Source organism: Notechis scutatus, chromosome 3, assembly GCF_049901735.1.
Source record: "Notechis scutatus isolate UNSWTSFEM ecotype Mainland chromosome 3, rNotScu1.2, whole genome shotgun sequence".
NCBI lineage: Eukaryota > Metazoa > Chordata > Lepidosauria > Squamata > Elapidae > Notechis > Notechis scutatus.
In genome coordinates, this window is record NC_142011.1 from 59,632,533 (window position 1) to 59,655,962 (window position 23,430).

Consider the following 23,430-nt stretch of genomic DNA (forward strand, 5'->3'; position numbering starts at 1 on the left):
AGCAAATTGGATTCTCTTCACCAACAACTGCAAAAGAAAAATGGTAAAAATTGAGTGCGGTCACATGATGACTCGCTTAACAACCAGCATATGATTAAGACCATAATTCCGAGCTCAATTATCATCGTATGTTGAGGATTATCTCTCAAAATTCAATCCAGCCTGTCCCTTTGGTCTCTCAGCTTCAGGAAAATAATAGTGAACTGCACCATCTCTCAGCTGCGAAAACACACTGTATGTTTGCCCACAGGGAAAAGGATATTTAAAGGACTATTTTGGTTTTTTTTTTTACCCTTTGAACCTGTGTTAGTGTGCTCAGGCACTGATGTCCTGGGAAAACATTTCATGATTTGGTCCTGTGCTTCAGAACTGTTGGCTAAAGAAATTTATTGGCTTAAGCACCCTTGGCTGCTAACCTCTGGAGTTAAGCCAGTGGACTATATTTTTGCCAGCAGATAAAGAACTTGAGTGATTGAGAAATGGATGTTTCTGTAGCTAATCTAGTGCTCATTTATTTATCCAGTGTGGTATCCTGCTTTTAAGGCATCTACTACCGTATGATTAATTATTTGGAAAATTTCTCTTGTTCTTCTGTTGCTCTAGGTTTATACCAGCTCTGGTCCCCTCAGAATAGGGTATCATGTGACTAATTCCTATAGTATGCCAAGCCCTTCCATGACACGAGCTGTGCTGGAAACCAAGAAGCTTCTGGAAATGAATGGCCATGTGGTATGTATACTTATTAGGGGAGAGGCAGGTATATGTCGTACCAAGGGGTTGTCTATTTCAGAAGGCAACATTAGTAGGTATAAGAGATTTATGTGGAGGGTGCAACAGTAGAGAAAGAGAGAACAAAACTCCACCTAAGTGTAAATCTGGGCTTTCCCTCCCTCCCTACTAATTCCACTGCACTACCTGTTGCCAATAAAGGCTGGAGTTTCATGCCAAAAGCAGCTGGGCTGATTTTGCTTTTTAGAATTTAATTACTGTATTCTGGATCACTTTGCCTTCATCCCTGTAATTTGCTTATTAATTAATTAATATGCTAGTTTTGGTGTCCACCACACAGAGTTTTTAAAAATTGATTGGATTTGCTTAATGCAGGAGAGCCTTTATATTAGGGATGGCCCTCAGGTTGGTAGTTAGTTACACAAGACTGCCATTTGCATTGACTTTTAGTAGAGTTGTGTGAGCCTTTTCCCAAGTGTAAGATTGAATCACATGCAAATGAATGCATTTTTTTATCATTTTGTTAATTTAGAGCAATGTTTTTGAACTTGGCAACTTTAAGAGGCATAGAACAACTCCCATTGTTAGAATGCTAGGGAATTTTACACATCTTAAAATAGCCAAGTTTGAAAAAAACATTGATTTAGAGAATTGGATTTTTTTTTTTCTCAGTCATGTTTCTGGCTATAGATACCTTATTTTTTGGAATATAAGATGCACTCCCCCCCCCCCACAAGAGTATGAAAATTTGGGCGCATCTTATACACCAAATATAGTCCCACCCACTAGGCCCAAAATGCGAGGCACAGAGGCCAAAAACACGAGGCATGGAGGCTGTTATGTTTGGAGGAGTGGGCGCAATAACGGAGACGAGACATCGATAGTGACTCAGTTCAACTCTTTTTAATAGTGACTTCAGAACAGAGCAACGATTAGGGCAGCAGCAGCTCTTTTATAGAGCTGGCTGCTGTCACAACAACCAATGAAATTGAACTAACCGCTCTAAAAGCGTCCAATCAGAGACGGCCCGTTTTCAGCCAATCAGATCAGCCAGAATTGGCCAATCATGATTCGCTTATCCGTGGGCCAATCCGAAGTGTAGGATTACAAGCCTGCTGCTGAAGCAAGCTAGCATAGTTATTGTCAAATGAGTTTGCTTAGTTCGTAACAGAGGCGGCGATGGTCTATGGCAATCCCTGGAGGCCGATCCACCCGCCAATCAGCTGCTTCTGTGAATCAGGCTGCAATAATAGGCTGAAGCTGACTTGGCTGTTCGCTATTTGCTGCAAGGACATGTCAGAGTTTGCAGCAGCAATCACATCCAGAAAGCACACACAAGTAACTGATTCAGCAGGATTCAATAACTTCTCTTTATATATAACACATGAAGTAAATATACAATACCAAAAGCAGGTTTTCCAGCATGGTTAAATACAAGCAAAACACAAGCAGAGGAGAGGAGTTTCAGTTTTAGTTTCAGAGCAGCATGCAGCTTTAATACAGAACAGTTAAGCTAAGCCACACTCAGGCTCCTTGCTGTCTCCTTGCTCACACAGCAAATACTGTTTCAGTTTCCAAACAGCCTTCAACTCTCACACTGACAGGACGCTAGCCAGATGAATACCAATGGATGCTGGTAGGCAGAGGCAGAATTTTTCCCCCCTTTATTTTCCTCCCCCAAAACTAAGGTGCATCTTATATTCCAGAGCATTTTATACTCCGAAAAATACGGTATTTCCCCCATTATTTTTATTGTAAATGTTCTTTCATTTCTTTTTAGTTGGTCCCCTTTGAGCCGCAGCACATGGCCCATTTTATGAACCACTTAGTTACTGCATCACTTTTTGGTGATGCTGGTGCCACTTTACTGCAGTCTTTGTAAGTATTGCATTTTCTATAGTCTGAAGTGTTTATGTGAGGAAATAAGAGAAGTAGAAGGCTTATTTTGTGGATGTGATCCCCTCTCCTTTTTTCTCTTCTGTTTCCAATTATTTTTGATAGGTGGAGAAACAGGGCTTTAATTTCTGTAATGCTGAAAGCTGCTATGAATGAAACATTTGGGAGTAGTGAATTTCAGCTGTTTGAATATTCTAGCTCACACCCCCTCCCCCCAGTTTCAAACACAACAACATCCCTAACTCTGCTGGAAGCTTTATTTTTATTATAGATCTAAGATACTACAGGTAGTCCTCACTTAGTGACCACAGTTGTAACTGGCAATTCCATCACTAAGTGCCACCATTGCTAAATGGAAAAATCACATTACCGTGATGAGCGTATGATGTCTCTTTGCGTTTGTTACACGGCAATCATTGAGGGAGACATGTGATGTTGACTTGCAATTTTACTCCTGCTTTATCTATTAATTCTGCTTGTTGGAAGCCAGTTGTACATCAGTGAATGATGATCACAAGACCGTCTGTCCCTGCAATGATAGTAACTGTGAAGAGTGTTCAAAAAGTGGGTTTCTTTTTTCACTCTTGTAACTTCAAACAATTGCTATACCAGGCAATTGGTAAATGATGCCTGCCTGCCTGCCTGTATGTATGTATTTAGGTGAAGGGATGTAAATATATAAATAGACAGCTTTCTGCAGTAATACAGACAGAATAGCATACTACAGTGTTTAAATAGAGAAAATTCAGCTTCAAATCTCCATTTAATCTTAAATTTCAATATTTAGTGCCTCTAGTTCCAATATTCCAGGATTGTTGTCAGGTTAAAATTAAAATCTGGGCACAAGATACATAAATGTCATACAAGAATCCAAAGTAATGTATCAGGGCAACACATCAATGTAGGCGAGAGATTTAAATTGGGCAATGAAATCTCAAATGGAATATTGCCGCCAGTATAAGAGAAAAGTATACACAAATCTGAATGAATGCCAGAATATGGATGCCTAGAGAGAGGAGTGCAGTAGGTGGAAGTCTTTGGCAACATTTTATTTATTTATTAGATACATACAAGTGGTCCTCAACTTACAACCTCTCGTTTAGTGGCTGTTTGAAGTTACAATGGCACTGAAAATAAATGACTAATGGACCATTTTTCACACTTTGAATTGAATTGAATTGAATTCTTTTTTTTGGCCAAGTGTGATTGGACACACAAGGAATTTGTCTCGGTGTAAATACTCTCAGTATACATAAAAGAAAAGATACATTCGTCAGGTGTCGAGAATCATAAGGTATGACACTTAAGGATAGTCTTAGGATACAATAAGTAATCAATCAATCATACAAGGAAAGTAGGCCACCTTTGCAGCGTCCCTGTAGTCACATGATCAAAATTTGGACGCTTGGCAGCTGGCATGTGTTTATCACAATTGCAGTGTCCTGTGGTCATCTGATCACCTTTTGCAACCTTCTGTCAAACAAAGTCAGTAGAAAAGCCAGATTCACTGAACAACCATATTACTAACTTAACCACTGCAGCAAGAAAGTTAGTAAAATAACGCAAAATTCACGTAACTATCTTGCTTAGCAGTGTAAATTTTGGGCTCAGTTGTGACCGTAAGTCAAGGACTACCTGAATACCACTTCTCTTCCATGTTTCCAAGGTGACATATACAGTGCTCCTCCCGCATTCTGCTGCCCAACAACAGTCCTGTGAGATAAGTTGGGCTGAGCAGGAGTAGTGATTGGTCCCTATTTGAGCCAGTGAGTTTCTGTGGTTCAAAGTGAATCCACCCAGAATCTGGATCTTTTCCCAGGCCAACTATTACATCAGTTGTTAGAATGTGCCTTTTAAAAGTAGAATGACATGAAACCAGTAAGAAGTATGAGTCTTTAATTAATTTCAGTGTGTGACAACTTTATGTGGCTTGTAATTGAAGTCATTTTTTTAGCTGGGGTTGGAAGATAATTGCAATAACCTTTTTGGTTGGGGAAATGGATCCTGGGAGCTGTCAAAATTAACAGTGAGCTAATTTAAATGTCTATCTTGCATAGAAAAATGGAAATATAGTTGTTATGATTAATGTACAGAAGTGAAAACATTGTTGAAGAATGATTGGATAGGGGTTTCTTTCTGTAGAAAAGGCTTGCCCTTGTTATCTCTCTAAAATGATTTGGAGAGCACCACCAAACATGTTGATTGGGTATTTAATAGAGATTGGATGGATTTACACATCCTTTTAACCCATAATATATAGTAGTTTGTTTGATTTTGGGTTAGTGTGATAGATGAACTGAGCTTCTATAACTTATATTTATACTAGGATCTGACAGAACAGTAGGATATTATGATTGATAAAAGTGCTTCGTTGAAAACCGTTCAGGAAATTTAGGGGTAATGAAATAAGAGGTCCTTCTATAAATGAGTAATTGGTTAAAAAATAGTTTAGGATGAAGGTTAGAATAAATGGATAGCTTTCACAATGGAGAGAAGTAAGATTCAACATAAATTCCACTTCTACCAAGCACACAGATTATGATCATGAGATTGCAGGGTGACAGTGCAACATTTTGTGATTGCTGGAAGAGCTTTATTGACCATAAAGCACCCTTTTCAAAACCATTTGTAATTCCAGACTGTTGTTAAACAAACAGTTTTGACTCAAGGACTACCTATACGCCTGATTTAGTAGGATTTTTCTCTTGGTTTTTACAGATTAATCAGAATTGTTAATCAGAACATGGCAAACAGACACGCCAGTAGTGATAGCTGATGCTTGAAGTTTGAATATAACTTCCATTTTGAAAATTATCGTAGCATTTTATGTATGTGCTTTGATTGTCTGGGTTGCCTTTCAGTGAAGACGAACCTGTAGATCCATATCTAAGGATTACCATGCTGTTACTAAAGACTCCTTATTGGATGCGAAGAGTCCTATCCTGGATTATAAGACCCAAAGTAAGTAATATCTCTTACTATCTTTTTTTAATCTGGAACAGGGTTTCCCAACCTATATTCAGTTATCTGTGCCTGTGTTATTGGTGTGTTCTAATGTAACATGGCACTCTCGCACAAAATTCCTATAACTTTCACTCCCTCAAACATTTCATCCCTATTAGTAAGAATTAAGTTCGGTATAGCTGATCCACTAGTTCCCTGCTCCACATTTTGGATGACAGAGTTGTCAACTAGTCACATCAGGGGTCGGCAACCTTAAACACTTAAAGAGCCACAAAGGTCCTAACTGGAAGCTCCTTGTTCAGTTCTGGAACTGACCAGACTCTATGGCAGTTTCCCCACCATAGAGTGTCTTCCTAGCGCAACGTTCTTTTTCCTCTACCTGCCTTAACCAAAAGCCCTATCAATTGTGGAGCCGATCAGCAACAGGGAGTCACAGCAGAGGGATGAAAGAGCCACATGCAGCTCCAGAGCCACAGGTTGCTGACCCCTGCCCTAAACCAACTGTGAATATTCCAGCTTTGGCATTCTCATAATTAATACAATAACTATATATTAAAATGATGTAGGGTATATCAGGCTACGCTGAAACAACTGAGCCCATATCTTCCAAATGGGTTGGGACTGTTGTTCTCCAGCCAGGGAAGGCTCAAGAAGTAGATTTTGCTTCTTGGGCTAGTTGTGTTTCATTCTAAATTTTTGGTGAAGTATAATATTGAAAAGTCTGTACCACTTATTTTTACATCAACCCCCAAAATGGCATTTTCCATTTATTTTTCCTTAGAGTATTCGTCAGTCAAGAGCTTTGAGCAACTTTAAAGAAAGGTAAATATTTTTGGTGGGAGATTAAGGCCTTCATCTCTTAATATTGCCTTTGTAATAAGCAGGTTGATTTTTTGCTACCTGATTTTATAGTTCCTGTTTGGATGAAATTAGTGATCAGTATGCTTTTAACCAAGCAGAAATGATTGCATCTGAAGTAAGGTTTTCCAGCAGTAGTTTGAAACAAGGATCTATGAGTTGAGTTTTGCATGTGATCCCAAAGAACTACAGTAATAACGGTAGAGTACCAGTGTTAGAGACTATGTTAGAATGGATTGCTCCCATCTATCCCAAAATTAAAACTACATTTCATTTCTTAAATCTTGTAAAGGGGGTGTCACAGAATAACATTATTTTGAATCTATTGTTTAGCACTTGGAACATGAAAAATCTTGCAGGAGTGCTCATTTTACTAACCCTGCTTTTTCAGTAGTTTTCTGTGTATTCATTTTAATTATGCTCTGCTATAGTGAATACTAGTAACATGTTCTTCAAATTATAAAGACTCCATAATATACTGTTTTAATTGTGCTTTATTAAATTTCTACAAAGAATTACACACACACACACACACACACACACAAAATTAGAAATAAAATAGGGAGGGGCAAAGTACAAGGGATAAAGGAAAAAGGAAGAGAAAGAAAATAAAAATAGAATAATTTTCTTCAATACAGTTACAAATATAAAATTAATTAATCTTTTGATTTTAAATTCAGTAAAGCACTATATAATTTCCATAAACAATTCTAATTATCAAATCCCAAAATTAATATAGCATTTCTTTCACTCTCAAGCAAAAAGTCCAAAAGTTGTTTCCATGTGGAAACAAAGCTAGACAAAGTATTTTCTTTACTCAAACTAGTTAGTTTTGCCATCATCCAATTCCATTAATTTTACCACCCATAATAAACTGTTGAAGCCAACAATTCTAGTCAGCACCTGTTTTGGATCAGATACATGGTTCCTTTGACATTTCCTAAAATGTTTTTTTTTTTTTAACTTTCATATATTTTTTGGAATATTGTTTCTTTCAAATACCATCCTTTTGACTTTATAGGCTAAATATGAGCTGAAGGAGAGCATTGTGGGTTGGGAATATTGCTTAATTCATTCTTAGTATGACTTTTTCCAGTCATTCCCCTTCTAATTTCAAATTACAGGAGGAACTGATTTTGGCTAATAATAAAAAAAAAATTACACACACACACACACGGAAGATTTATGTTTACCAGAAGAGATTTTTTTAATTACATTTTCTTTCTAATGATGCTTTTTACAAATATTTCTTGATCTCCGTATTAATGATCTCAGCAACCATTGGTTTATTTTGCCAAAATTAATGTGATAACTTTACTGCCATTAATACACAAAATTGTTTGTCTAGTCTTGTGCCCAGTTAGACTTTCAATTCCATTCTGCTCAGAGGAATTAAGTCAGCATAGCTGTATAGCACCAGGTTGGGGAAAGTTATGAACATAGGCAGCCGATTCCATTCATCTGCAGTTCATTTATTTTCTTTGACTTTTTAGGTCTATAAAAGAACTCTGGAAATGTCACTTGGAAATTGAGGTAAATTTTCTTTTGGAATCTTTGCAAATGGCATAAAAATCTTGTACGTGTAAATAGTTTCTGAGGCATTCGAGAAAATAGCATGGTCTTTTTCAGCTTCAGACCATAGATTTAAAACATTCACTAAAAACTACTGCATAGTCGCAAAACCCAGTAAGTCTTGAGGTCATTCTTCTATAGTCTGATGCCTCCCAGTTGTGTTAGACTTCTATACCACCCCTTTCTCTCTAGCCTTTGGCCATTTTTGAATAGGGGTGTTGGAAACTAAAATCCAATATATTCGGAGGATGCCAAATCAGTAAAAGATGGCCTCGTTACGAATGCTCCCTTTGTGGATATTTCAAAATGAAGAACAGCTCTGACAGTACCTATGTGGGAAACAATTCTGTCCTTTAAATAATTGTTTTAAGTTGAATATCAGATGCTTGCGTACAAAGGTTTGTGGTGCCTGCAGAATATTTTTTGCAGGGCAAGAGCAGAAGCTGAAATATAAGATGGGATTGTAACTTGTCCATTTCTCATGTCCTGCTTACCGCTACACAGACTTGTCTATTTTTCCTGTAGTTACACTGTTGCTCAATGAAATTTTCTGTGACAGAAAGACAGATAGTCTTCACTTTACTACTGGGACCAGAAACTATCGTTAAATGGCATAGTAGTTAAGCAAAACTTCATATAGCTGTGCTGGACTTATATCATCCCTATTATGGTTGATAAGTGAATCACCACAGGTGGTTAACATGAGACATCACATGGCTGTGACTTGCAATTTTACTGCTGGCTGCCCCATTGACTCTGCTTGTGTGAAATGTGAAGTGCACAAATGGGAATCATGTGACCACAGGACACTGTGGCTGTCATAAATGCCTGCCAGTTTGCCAAGCACCTGAATTTTGATCGTGTGACCTTGGAGACACTGCAACAGCTATAAGTACAAGGAACTGTCATAAAATGAGACAAATAAAATAGGCAACAATCATACAAGTAAACAAATTTTACTTTAGAATCAAAGGTTTATTTCATGAGCAATTTGAACATGATTAGCTATCAATACACACAACGTTACTTACATCAATAACCCATTGCAATGAGGTCCAAGGATAATAGCTAGGTCCAGCAAGGAGCAGCTACCAGTGACCCCGGGTTGAGATTTGCCCCTTTCTTTTATACCTTTTTCTGTCTTCCTTTCAGTAGTATGGAATATTACCGAGATAACTTCCCTTTTTCTGCTGATATCCTTTCCTCAGCACATTCTAACGTATACATCTGAAATGTGATGACCTGGGGCATGGCACAAAGGCAACACAGTCAGATAATCAATAAGAGTCCCTTTATTATCTCCAACTTTGTCCCCAATGTCCAGGTTACCTTCTGGCTGGAGAAAAACTCTCCCAGGAACAGCCTTTTGACTGCAGAAAATTAAGTCCAAAACATGGTCAACACAAACTGTAACTTAAAGTCCAATCAAGCCAAACTGAAGTAATTAGTTTGGAATGGCAGGAGCAAGAATTTCAGACTTGAAGGCACCACAAAACTCACACGTTGCGAAGACACCAGGAACACAGATAAGCAACAATAGCACAAGATAAAGTCACGTTTGCTCCCAGCAGCCTGTCGCACGCAGCCTGTTTTTCTTATAAACTGTGTTCCCAGCTGTGGCTCATGAAGTGAATCAGGGCCCTTTCCTCACCCGTAAGCCATGCGGCCCACATTGCTCTTTTCTCCATTCCTCCCTGCGTGACCTAGGATGAAGAGAAGGTGGGCCTGGGTCTTCCTCTGAATTCCCTCTCCCTTGTTCTACCTCTCCCTTGTTCTACCTCTTCCCTGCTCTGCCCAGCCAGACTTTTCCCTTCCCATTCCCTCCACAGCCAACGGAGCCACACTCCCACTCCCTGTCAGTTGTTCGGCTTCCTCCTTGGATTCAGACTCCGACAGGGTCATGACATGAAATCTGCCATCTGCTACTTTCAGTTTCCCATTTCTAATGTCCCAGACACATTTGTCCAAAATAGCCTTAAAAGTGATTATGTTGCAGATATATTTTGCTAATGACAGATTACAATACTTCCTTAACATGTGAGTCTTACTTAGTCAACATTCTAACGGTTTGCCATGTAAGGCTTGGCTATAAATTGAGACTTTATCATTCAAGATTTCTTTGATATAAATTGAGACTTTATCACAGTCCAGTTGTCTTTTTCCAACAGACCCAATCATAAATTTACTTTTTCAGTGGTGTTGCTATTTTGAATAGTTGCTAAACAGAGCAGTCATTAGACAATCACTACTTGTACAGTTTAGCATTGTCAATAATGTATTGGATAAATACATATTTGGTAACATATGTTTCCTAGTTGAACATTAAATCAGGAAAATATTCTTTTTTGTTGTTGTTTTTAAAAAGCATAAAATACTATTGTATTGCAAGTCAGGCCATCTAGTAAACTCATCTCTCTGGGGTTTCACACCAAGGTTGTTTCCTTCTTTATTAAATTTAGGATTTCTTGTAGGGAAATCCACTGATGAGTTATTGATAATACTTAAGAAGAAGGGATTCTCTACCCAGTGGCCCAGTGCAATGTGTAGGGACTGTCCTTTCACTGGGAAGAATGGGAAGAAAAAGAGCAGCCTTTGACTCTTGAGTATTTTCAGAAGGGAAGCCTGGGGTGAGGTAGGATTTTTGCTTCTAAGATCCTTAATTAACAGCTCAGATCTAAGGATTACATTTTAAAACAGTCTGATTCAAGAGCTGGAAGAAGAAAAATACATTCATGCTTCATTCCCAGGAGACTGGGATTCATGTTGTTCATTCATAAAATAGTTGCTCAAAGAGAATAGCAACTCAGAAGTCCACCTTTGCTGCGCTATCTGCCTTCTTGCCCCTGCCATATGCCACTGTATTTCTGGATACCAAGGTTATACATTGAAAAATAAAGATAGCTCTGATATGTAAATTGATCTCTTATCATTAGGAATATTGCAGAGAATTCACTGAACAATGGAAAAGACTGGAACTGGATGTGCTACTATGTCCTGCTATAGGTCCTGCTTTTAAGAGCGGGTTTGCTGGAAAAGTACAAGGTAATTTAAAAAAAAAAAACTTGGAAAACCAAGTTTTATAAAGCTTGTTGGTATTGTTTAGATCCCCATGGAGCGTCCTACTCCTATTCAACAAGATTTGAGTAAATCCTAGGACTATGATGTGCTTTGAGGTTGGGCAAAAAAATTCATGGGATAAGGCAGGGGGGAACAAATATGGTGCTTGTTTGCAATTCTTTGGACCAAATGCATCTTTTCTATGGCTGTACTGTCCCTAGGAAAAGGGGTGGCTGCTTTAAAGAGCTTGCGCTTTATTTTTTAACAAATTTTATTCAGTTTTTCACATTAAAAACAAAAATCTCTTTTTAGCGGACAACATATTTCCGGGTCATCACCTTTACATACAAATATGACAGCAATTATACGTTCATATATGCATACTTAATTCTATTATTACCTTTTCCATTCCAAATTTTCAGTAAGGAGAGAAACAAATACATTAATTCTAGTCTCTTTCAATAATCTCAATTGAAACATCTTTTTGTTTCATTTCAATTATTTCAAATATAATCCTTTAATATTTATTTTAAATATAAAGATAAACAATATGTGTTTGCATAATAATAATAATAATAATAATAATAATAATAATAATAATAATAATAATAATAATAATAATAAATAATAAATAATAATAAATAATAATAATAATAATAAATAATAATGGTTGCCAATGGCTCTCCTTGCTTTTAATAGTCTATATTAACTTATTAATTTAGTTGGTTCTTTAGTCTGTCATATTCCCTTTCCATTACACATTCTTTTTATAAATTCTAAATTAATACAAGTTTTAACACTAAAGTATAGGTTTCCCCCTTTTACTGCTTTGAGTGTGACACCTCAATGGTTAAAATATACCTTTATTCTCTCATCTTGATTCCCAATAAACCATTATTTTTAAGAAGTTGCAATAATAATCATTACATCTTTTCATTTGGATTCCGCAGCATATTTTCCCCCCTTAATCTTTAATAAGAGTTATTACCCTATTTTCTAAATATTTTTAATTGCAGAAATATTTTTATTACCTCTTGTCACCCTGCAGAATACCCTTTTTAATTCATCAACCATTATCTCTGAAAATACAATTTCTTTTCAACATTTTGCTGTTTCTGTATTTCTTTATTTCATGCACCTGTTTCTTACTGCTTCTCCTCCCCCTCTTTTCCCCATATCTTTTCTCATTCCAGTTTATATCCCTCTCTTAATATCTTCCTTTCCCCTTTTCTGCTGGGTCTTTCTGTCTTTCCCGACTTCACAGGTATTCCCCCTTTTGATTGCCTTCTTAAGTCTCAACTTTTTAACCTTCCTTCTTTCCCCACTTCTTTGTAGCGTTCTTTGTGTTAATTGTCTATTTAAGATGTCTTCTCCTTGAGTCGACTCCTCCTCTGAATTTCTTTCTTCTTGTTCTTCAATCGCCATTTCCATTTTTTCTAACACAGAACAAAGTGATTCGCCTCTTTCCTGTAGTAATTTTCTCATATTTTTAAGTTCCATTTTTAATTCCCAGAGATATCATCATTACACACTCTTGTATTTTATGATCGTTAAAGTCCACCAAAAAACACTTTTACTTTCCTTCTTTCTTCTTTCAATTTTCTAAAGTTCTCAATTATTCCAGCCCAGGGTCTTTACCAAAAACATCAATCAATCCCACAGTCAGTCTTTCCTTGCTTTTTTCTTTATTCTGGTTCTGCTTTCACTTTCTGAGATTCTTTTTTTTTTTTTTTTTGATAATCTTAAGTCCAACTTTATTTTGTGCCTGTTTATTGCCAAAATATTTTAGTCTAATTTAGTTAAATCTTTAGTTCCAGCTTCTTCCTTTCCTGGTTCAAAGCCCCGCTTAGCTGTCAAGAATATTTTCTTATTTTTTTTCCTGTCCCTTTGTAATTTCGCCGCTCACTTTTCTTTTCTTAAAAATTCCATGTTACCTTAATCCCGGGGTACTTTTGTTTAGTTGTATCGCCCAATTGTCCTGGTTCAGATGTTATCCACCTCTTTCTTCCCTCCTGTACAAAGCTTAATCCAGCTGAGTCCTCCTCTTCAGGGTGGCCATTTTAAACCACCGCTGCAGTCGTCTTCGGGGGGAAAAAGACCAAGCCCAGAAGGGGAGATGCGGCTCCCCTCAACCTGGCTTGCGGCTTCCCCTTACTCCGCTGCCCCTCCAAGGCAGCTTCATCCCCTAATCGTAATGATCGGGGCTCTCCAATGAAAGAGCACGGACCATAGCCGCAGAGAGTCACGATCTACGGTCCGTCAGCAAAGAGGCCCCGCCTTCTTCCAAAGAGCTTGCACTTTTGAATCTGAAGCACTGCACAACCCTAATATACTCCTGTTATGGATCTTGCCACATTCCAAGCATAGTTCTATCCTGGCTTATGAGCAAAAGAGTTCACATAGCATGTTACATGTTGATGTTAAGCATCTTATCTCAGTAACAATTCATAAGAGTCAAATATATAGCTGCTTTTTAAAATGTCACTTAAACAAAAACCTTCATCTAGGGATGGCCAAATCATTCCTTATGGAATCATAATGTTCGATCTTGCTTTTCCATCAGTTAAGAGACAATTTAAAGGCTGATGGATGGCAGCTTTCGTTCAGTCAGCCTTCACAAACCAGTACACATCATTCTTTTGAGAATACATAACTACAATCTTTGTGACAGGGCAAACAATATTTCTAAAATTCTTCTTAAAGAGACTTCAGACTTTGGGAATCTAATTTAACAGTAGAGTCTCTGGGTAGTCAGATGATCATCAGCATCCCTATAGCCTCCAGTATAAAACTGTTTTTGAATGTCTTTTTAAAGAGAGGCAAGTTAAAGTCAACATAAAGCTGTAAACATGAAACCACCTGTGTCTGTTGTTAGTTGCTTGAGATCGGCTTCAGTTTTTCCAAATAATTTTCTCATATGTAGATTGGGGAGGAGATCTGTATGATTAGAATTATGAAGTACTGTCTTCCTTGTGCTGTTAATCACTGCAATTTGCTCAAGAGAGCTGAGTAGCCCTTTAATTTCCCTTCTGTTTTTTGTCTGTACAGAGGTCATTGGTAATACCATATTATATAACTACTTGGACTTCCCTGCTGGAATAGTACCAGTTACAACAGTGACAAAGGAGGATGAAGAGGAGCTAAAGAGTTTCAAAGGACACTTCAATGATTTGGGGGACAAACTCTTTGCAGAGGTATGGAATTGCCTCATGACATTGCCCAGCAGCATTTACAAGTAATCCTCGAGATATGACCATAGTGGAGCCTGTCCAATATGGTCTCATGTCATGATGGCCATGAAGCGAGATGGCCTCATTTAACCCCCACCCTGATCTCTCTGATGCAGCTGTTAAACAAAAAGGCAAGTTATGAAATGGAGCACGGTGAGCTTTAGATATAGTGAAGAGCCTTAGAGATCTGCCCTGGCCTTCTCCAACCCTGAGACACCACCTTTGTGTGACCGCAAGGAATTGTGGGAAAGGTGAAAATGGTATTTCCTTCTGAAGGGCAGCCATGTGGCTTGTCCTCTTTCCCCAGCATGAGGCTCCAAGATCTTTAAAAGGCGTGTGGGAAGATGGGAGAGTGTTCTGACCCAAACCTGATTCCAAGAAAGCAAACACAAGACAAAGGCAGCAGTATAATCTGTTTAAGTTTCAGCTAAAAATCCTGTTTCTTCACAGATAAAAGGCTGCTTCCAACTAATAAGCTCCGACAAGAAAGTGTTGTGGTTAGCCGGCCGCAGTTCCTGAGGAGCCTGTGCTAAGTGCGAGTGAGTGCAGGATGATTCATAGAAGAGCAGCATAGGCGACTCGGGAGTAAGAATGCTAATTAATGGCCCCTCCCTCCAGGGAATATAAGCCTGGTTTCAAAGGGTTATTGCTCTGTAGAAGGCAAAAAACGTTCTAAGAAGCTCTAAGGATCCAGCATTGTGTGTAGAGATACTGGCTTATCTGAAGAATTCTGTCAAGGCTTTTCTGGTTGGGCTAATTGGCTGCAAGCCATCTTTTATCTACAAAGAAGTTTATTTGTAGATTAAAGCTGTGAAAGTTTGAGTTACTGAGTTTGTCTATGTTTACTCTCTGGGAACCCGGCTGAGTCAGAACAGAAAGAGCCTTGCCAAGTTTTTTCAAATCTGACAAAAAACAACAGATAAGAAATAGTTTACAAGAGTCTTCAAATACCAACTGTAATGTCCATGAGGCTGAGTTCAAAATGTCTTTGCCTTCTGCAAAGAAGGTTAATTTCACAGCTGGCTTTTATCTTCTTGAAAGAGAGGCCATTACCTTGCAGCCTTATTCCCGAGTCGCCCGTACTGTTGCAGCTGCTCTTTCCTCCGAGCAATCCTGCGTGCACGTGCACTTGGCACAGGCTCCTCGAGAACCTCCACATCACTGCTGCCAGCCCCTACAATCTCTGAAGGCAGCAGTCCACTCCCTAATGGTCCTGGCCCCTCATTTGAGTCCTCGCTCTTCTCAGCCGTCTGCACACCTGCTGCCGGCTAACCACAACAGAGAAGGGAGGGAGAGGGAGAGAAAGAGAGATGGGAAAGTGCTGTAGTGTCCCTGCTAAGGTCTGTAGGGGTGCTGCAACAGCTGTAAGTTCAAAAGCAGGCTGTAAATAGCTTTCAGGAGGCCTGTTGTAACTTCAGACGGTCATTAAGTGACTATCTATTTGACATTTGATATAAAAAGCTGCTTTCTTTATTCTGTCTTTGTAGGCAGTGAAAGAGTCTGTGGGACTCCCTGTGGCTATCCAGTGTGTGGCTTTGCCATGGCAAGAAGAATTGTGTCTCCGGTTCATGAAAGAAGTGGAGACGCTAACCAGAGAAAAATCAAGGAAACAATGATATGATACCACAGCAAGCAGAATGGAATTCTTCTGTACTAGCCATGGACTCTGGGAACTGATTTAGTTTATACAACCAAGGGAGGTTACTATGGATGAATATGTTGAGAAAATGTAAGGGGAACAATGATTATAGGGTTGAGCTTCACACCTTTAAATACTTTACATTAAAATATTCAGTGCCATTCCAGCCCAATAGATATAAAAAAATTACCAGGTCTAAAATAATTAAAATTAGAAAGTCTTTAACTTACTTTTGGAATCAGAGTGTCTGTGGATGGAGCAGGTGGGAAACATTTGAAGAATTGGTTTTCCCTGGCAATTACGTACATGAATGAAAAGAAAAGTCAGACATCTGATTGTGTACTTGGGTATGATATTCCAATGCAATGTATTATTAAAAATAAAATTTCCCTAATCTTCCCTGAGCAGAGGTGAGAGTATGTTTGTCAGGTATCCAACAACTTAGCAATATATTAATCTTCAAGTAGTTTCAAGTGGTTTTAAGTTTGAAAATGAATAACTCTTGGCATCGATTCAGACAGGCTGAAGTCCACACATTCTTTTTGCAGGACCAGTTTTTAGCTTCCTAAAGCTCACTATAATTCAGCTAAATGTATTCGCTCAGTTTGATACGATTGCTGCTAATACAACATTCTTTTTTTGGAATTATAACTTTTTGTGAAACAATGACATGGCTTTTATTGCAATTTCAAATATCTGTCATCTGTCCCTTTATATTTCCTCAGTTTTAATTCTCCAGAGCCTCTATTTATTTCCATATAGAGAAAAGATATGTCCAGTGTTTATACAACAATAACGTTTCCTCCCAGTTAACAAGTATATATGTGTGTGTATATATATATATTCTTAAGTTTTCGCGGGTACTTACATGTATGGCATTCAGCTTTGTTCGGGTATTTTCCCACGTCATAGTAGTTGTGCTTTTAAAGTTGTAGCAATGTTTCGGCAGAATCTCATCTGCCATCATCAGGCTTCTGTATAGTGTTCATCTGTGAGTCAGACTTTTACAGTGGTTTCAGATTTAAATTTGGGGCAGCCTATTGCTGTGCCAGAATGGTTTTTTCTTCATCCTGATTGGTTGGGAGTCTTGGTCTGTGTTTATTGGTCTTGGAGTTTGCTGTGTTCTGCTTGATTGGTGTTTCTAATATCTTCTGTCTGTTTTTGGCTCTTTTTGTATCTTGATTGGCTGGCAACATTGTGTTACTTTATTGGAGGCCTTTAGTGCAGCTTGGCTCCGGGTAAATGGACGGCTATCGTTAGTTAGGAAGCTAGGTTTCATCTGGGTGTCTGGTTGGGGTGTGTTTGAGCTGGAGGTATGAGGGGGATCTGTTTGTGCCCAGGTGTTTGCCTGGCTTGTGGTGTGGAGATTTTTTTGTTTGTGAGTGCAGGCTTCCAAATGATTGACAGTCTGGTGGAATCATCTCTTCTATTCATGCTTTCTGGTCTTTTTTCAATCTCTATGGCTTCTCTGATGATTCTGTGGCTGGGGTTTTCTATAGTGGCTAGGGTTTTGGTGCCATTGAAGTTGATGCTATGACCTGTGGCTTCCATGTGTTGGACTAGTGAAGAAGTGTGTTCCAGCTTTTTGACTGCATTTTTGTGTTCCTCCAGGCGGGTACTTATTCTTCTATTGGTCTGTCCAATGTATGTGGCCGGGCATGATGCACAGGGGACTTCGTATATGCCTTGGTTTTCCAAGTCAATTTTATCTTTGGGGTTTCTAAGGATGGCTGCTATTTTTCTGTCTGTTTTGAAGGCAGTCTTGATGTGATGTCTATGTAGTATCTTACTAATTTTGTCTGTAGTACCTCTTATGTAGGGCAGGACAGCTGTTCCATAGGTCTGTTCATCTTCTGGGTCTCTATTATGTCTCAGTGTGTTTTTGTGGATCAAGTGGATCAAGTTTTGTGGATCCACACCACAAGCCAGGCAAACACCTGGGCACAAACAGACCCACAACAGGTCCTGTCTTTGAGATCCATTTGAACATATAAATCCACACTATATGCATTGTTTCCAAGACAAATCATCCAAATAATATCTATCCTCCCTTCCTTCCATGCAGGCCTTGACATTTCCCCATAATGCCAGCATTATCACTGGACGAACTGTTGCAATGCATGGTACTTTTGCCAATATTACATCCCAAAAGAATTTGTAGTACTACTAAAAAAATCACATTTTTTCATTGATCCTTCTCAATTGATAGTGTGCCATTGCATAATACACTAAGAAGTCTTTATCTGAATCTCCCAACTTTTTGGGAGCATTAGATATAATACTATACCACAGTTTTTCTAAGGGATTGCCATAAAGAAGAGGGGGTCAACCTATTATCCAAAGCACCTGAAGAGAGGATAAGAAGCAATGGATAGAAACTAATGAAGGAGAGAAGCAACCTTGAACTAAGGAGAATTTTCCTGAGAATTAGAACAATAAACCAGTGGAATAGCTTGCCACCAGAAGTTAAGTGAAAACCTCATTAGAAACCTCACTCAAGAAGAAATTGAATAGCTATTTGTCCAAAATGGTATAGAGTTTCCTGTGTGAGGAGGTGTCATGCCCCTGGTGGAGACTGACTCTGAGGAAGAGGAGGAACAGCCAACGGAGTGGAAGTGTGGCTCCAGAGATGGTGGAGGAGGCTGGGGAAGGGCAGAGGCCAGCTGAGCAGTCAGAGGAGGATCCAGGCCCATCTCCTATCCATCCTAGGGCACGCAAGAGGAGAGGATCAGGGTAAAACGTCTACTGGGAGGACAGGGCCATGATCCTCTTCATGGGTTGCAGGTGTGAGATTTGCATAAGAGTTTGGACCTGTGTGCTAACAGACGCTGGAGGCAAATTAGTGTTTTATTCCTAAAGAAGGTTCATCTTGGTTGGCATTCTTCCAACAGACTGTACTTGGTTATCTTCCTGAAGTTGGCAATTATCTATCCTGGTCTGTCGAGGAACTTTATTCAGTGAGGTTTGTTTTTGGTTTTTGGTTCATTATCGGCTCTTTGAATTTGAACTGTGTTTCTTGTCTTTGAAATGTTATTTTGAAAATAGTTTAATCCCCCACTGTGAACAATTAAACAGGGAAGCCAAGTTGAAGGCATTAAAGGACTTTTATTTACATTTTGGTTTTTGTTATATTTCTGAGATACTCTGGGTCATCACAGCAGGGGGTTAGATTGGAACAGTGGTTGCCAACTGGTGGGCCACAGCGCATCTGGGTCTGCGATGGGTGATACCGGCAGTGGATGGACTGATGCGCGTGAGGAGGGAGGATAGCATGTGGGAGATCGTGGCATCGGAGCCCTTCCCGTGTGTTTCCTGGCCTGCAAGGGGGTGGGGGGGAAAGGAACCTTTGAACTGGTGCTGGGTGGTGAGAATCTGATGTCCGGAGGCTGACGAACCACATGCTAAAGACCAGATGGCTGGCAGGGAGGTGGGGCAATCCTGCAATCTCCCTAGAAAACCTGTGTCGTGGTTGCTGCCTCCTGCCTCAGCACATCAAGGAGGATGAGCAGCAGCGGGAAGAGTGCAGATCTCCTGAGCCTCAGGAAGCAGCTGCCAGCAATGCCCTCAGGTGAAGATGTTGTGAAGGGGAGTCTCAACCCCTCCCCTCAGGAGCCGCCAAGCCTCCTCCCACCGTGCTTCTCTTCCTACTTGCCAGAAGCGCTCACACGCCCAGCGGGAAGGAGGAGGTTTGGTGGGTGCCAGAGGAGCGGTGACCGCTTTGTGGCTCCTGAGGGGAGGGGTCAAGCTTCTCCCTCGTAACATCTTTACCTGAGGGCATCGCTGGCAGCCAGCCACTTGACCTCCTCGGAGGCAGGAGGTAACACCAGTTCAGAGGGTCCTTTGCCCCCATCCCCACTCTCTCGCAGGCCAGGGAACACCCAGGAAGGGCTCCGATGCTGCGATCTCCTGCACATATCAGTCCATCCGCCACCGGTATCACCCCTGTTGCCCCACCTCCCTGCCAGCCATCTGGTCTTCAGCACATGATTCGTCGGCCTCCGGACATAAGATTCCAACCACCCAGCATCAGTTCAGAGGTTTCTTTCCCCCACCCCCATCTCCGGGGACAGAGAGAGAGGGGAAAGAGAGAGAGAGAAAGAGGGAGAAAGTGAGAAAGCAAATGTCAGCTGCTGCTCCGTTCTAAATCCAGGAAAGAAATACTTAGACTCTTGTAATTAGAGAAAAGATGTCTTTTACTGGAAGTTACTGGTAACAACAAGAAAATTCTGAATCTGGGTAATTAGGCACGCACATCACATATATCAAGGGAGTGAAATGTTCCCCCCCCCAACAGTTCAAACGATTCTTCCAATTAAAAGTTGTGAACTACATCATGCGGACATCTCCAGGTGGTGATGATTAGTTGACCTTGGCTTACTCAGATAAAGGGTTGCAGTTGCGCAGAGAAGAGAAAGCTAAGCAGGAATGAGAAACCCCAGGTTATACAATATCAGTTATTAACTCTTTCAACACTTTCCACCCCCCCACCCCCCCCCGTTACTCATGGCAGCCAGAAAGAAGCAAAGGAAAGGAGGAAGATCTTGAAGGCTGACAGCAAGAGAGGGAAGGAAAGAGAGAAAGAGGGAGGGAAAGAGAGAAAGAGAAAGAGGGAGAAAGAGGGGGGAGGGAAAGAGAGAGAGAGGGAAAGAGTGAGAGAGAAAAAGAGAAGAGAGATCCCGGTGTTTTGTTTTCTGTGGGAAACGGGTCCAAATGACTGAGTATTTAAGGTTGCACAAATAGGAAGCCAAGCTAAGTGCCTGAAGGACCCATCCCATCAGTGGGAGTTCAGGCGCTTCAGTGAACGACATGCTGGATTCATATTAGTGGTCCGCGGTATTTAAAATTATGAGTTTGGTGGTCCCTGAGGTCCAAAAGGTTGGCGACCTGTGGATTAGAAGACCTCCAAGGTCCCTTCCAGCTCTGATATTCTGTTATTCAGTTATAAAGCAATTATAAAAATAAGCATTATATAATTTAGCACCTTAGTAGATGAATTGGACATGGCATGTAAAGATTTGATACACTCCTTTGAAGCAAACTGGTTAAGGCAGAAGTTCCAGAGTTTTTATTACCTTGGTGCTGAAATGCAGACTTGAATGGAGAGCAAGAGCAAACTTGTGATCAATTTCAACCAGGGGTGTCCAACCTTGGCAACTTTAAGACTTGTGGACTTCAACTCCCAGAATTCCTCAGCCAGCAAAGCTGGCTGAGGAATTCTGGGAGTTGAAGTCCACAAGTCTTAAAGTTGCCAAGGTTGGACACCCCTGATTTAAACAATCATAAGTGGATTTTTTTGAACTTGTGTTCATGGCTGGCATCACCCTCTGAAATTACTTTTAAGGCCCAGAATAGCTTCTTAGCAACCTGCATTTACATTTGCCTGACTAAAGGTTCACAATCTTTGCCAAGGGCAATACAACAATATCACCTTGAATCATTGCCCAGTGGTTTCTGAGGGTAAAGCCAACCAATATACAAATATGCAGGAGATTTTTGTAGGATATTTTTGAGACCTAAAATCTAATGTCGAACCAGCAGTTGCTGCCAATTACAAAGCTAGGAACCCAAGATAATGCTGAACTGAAAAAGAAGTAAGTTCAAACAAATCTAGATGATATTTTCACATGGTACATTGGAGAAGGTTAATTTGCAATTGCAAGTATGTAAGCTGTAAGAATTCTTTCATCTTGGCATAGGCTACCGCTGTCAGTAACTATTCTCAACACGAACAACTGTTAGGAATCTCATGTTAAGCTTTTAAGCAACGACAAAATGGAAAGGCAGATAATGTTAAAAGGCGCAATGTTAAAATCACAAAAGAGAACTGTGTCTAGCCTATACTATATAGAACTTAAAATATACATACTGTTGCTATATATTTGACCACAATTTCTGATACAGACTTGCGGTCCTCAATTTACGCCCATTCATTTAATGATCATTCAAAATTATCATGGCAGTGGAAAAAGTGATTTTGCAAATGGTCTTGCACCTATGATTGTAGCAGCATTCCCAAAGTCAAGTGATCAAAATTCAGGGGCTTTGAAATCAGTATGTATTTATAATGGTTGCAGTGTCCCAGGGTCACCTGATCACCATTTATGACCTTGTCAGGAGGTTTCTGACAAGCAAACTTGATAAGGAAAGCCATGTTTGATTATCATGTGGTACCATAGCAAAATGTGGGAGTATCAGGCACAATTCACTTAGCAGCCATATCATTTAGCAACAGAAGTTCCAGTCTCAATTGTGGTTGTAAGTCAAGGACTATCCATATAAAGACTCTTATTTCTTATATGGAGATTAAAATCCTACCATTCTTAGGTGATTTTGTACTAGTCTTTGAGTGTAATACAGTTTTGATTTGATTTGTGAATGGTGATTTGACACTCTGCATTGTCAAGCTGCATACACTATCTCATCTATTGGATAACTTTTTGTATGGAGTTTACAAAAGAAGCTTTTTAAAGCTTTGAAGACTCTTATGAGAAAGAACAAACTAAAAAAACAAATTCTATGGCACTTGGATTGTTTTAAATTTAAGACTTAGAAGTAAAAGGAAGGGGTGTAAAGTGGGTTTATTTGATCAATATTAAAATAAGATATGCAGTTATATTTGGTCAACCTTAATGAACTTTCTGTTGACATTAGGACTGAAAAGATGAAACTTTATGGATTTGTCTATAGATAAGGGATTGGGTATAGGAAGATGAGAACATTGGTTGTAAACTAAGAGAGGATAAAAAGTTACAACATTTATACTTGTGATGAAGGTTGAAAGTAATTTCTTTACGTATGTTCTTTCTATTTTTCTTTTCTATTTTTTATTTTTTTTCTTCACTTTTGCACTTTCTGTTCTCCTGTTCTATCTTCCCTTTAATTTGTATCAGATTTTTCTATTGTAATTAAAATCCTTAATTAAAAGTGTGTGTGTGTGTGTGTGAGAGAGAGAGAGATAAAGCGGGAGGGAGGGAGAGAGAGAGAGAGGGAGGGAGAGAGAGAGAGACAAAGAGACAGAGACAGACAGAGAGAGAATAAGTCTACAGACCAAATACAATCTCAGTAGAGTTGTGTCATAAAAATAAATGAAATTAGTAAATGCCATTTTGAATTAAAGGGGAGGGGGTGAAAATGGCTCCAGGGGTCTCCTTGAAGTGTTGACATCAATGATTAAAATGTAAACTGTTATACTGTACTCCCAAATCAGTGGTTGCCAACCTGTGGGCTGCGGCCCACTGGTGGTCCATGAGAAAATTTTGGTGGTCCGCAGAGAAATGTCACCCCCAGAGCATCCCCACCCCAAGCAATTAATCCAGGCTGCATGGGAACACAAGGCTGTACCACCCACATGGCCCGTGGGAACCCTCCCCACCCACTTACCTGGCAAACTTGCCTGTTAAGTTGCTATTTTCCCTTTTTTCCCCCCTTGACCATCAGCTGTTCTGCTGTGCCGGGAGATCTAGATTAGCAGTGCAGACTCAGGTA

The 23,430-nt window shown here is 39.7% G+C and overlaps 1 protein-coding gene across 1 annotated transcript in view; it reads left to right on the top strand.

The window, feature by feature from the left end:
* Positions 1–16,349, top strand: part of LOC113410987 (fatty-acid amide hydrolase 1-like) — a 31,067-nt gene extending 14,718 nt beyond the window's left edge. The window contains exons 8-15 of the mRNA XM_026665803.2: positions 604–729; positions 2,510–2,607; positions 5,487–5,586; positions 6,371–6,411; positions 7,941–7,980; positions 10,953–11,061; positions 14,125–14,270; positions 15,794–16,349. Coding sequence (XP_026521588.2) covers positions 604–729; positions 2,510–2,607; positions 5,487–5,586; positions 6,371–6,411; positions 7,941–7,980; positions 10,953–11,061; positions 14,125–14,270; positions 15,794–15,922 — 789 coding nt within the window. The 3' untranslated portion in view covers positions 15,923–16,349. The remainder of the gene's footprint in view (positions 1–603; positions 730–2,509; positions 2,608–5,486; positions 5,587–6,370; positions 6,412–7,940; positions 7,981–10,952; positions 11,062–14,124; positions 14,271–15,793) is intronic.
* Positions 16,350–23,430: the final 7,081 nt, after the last annotated feature.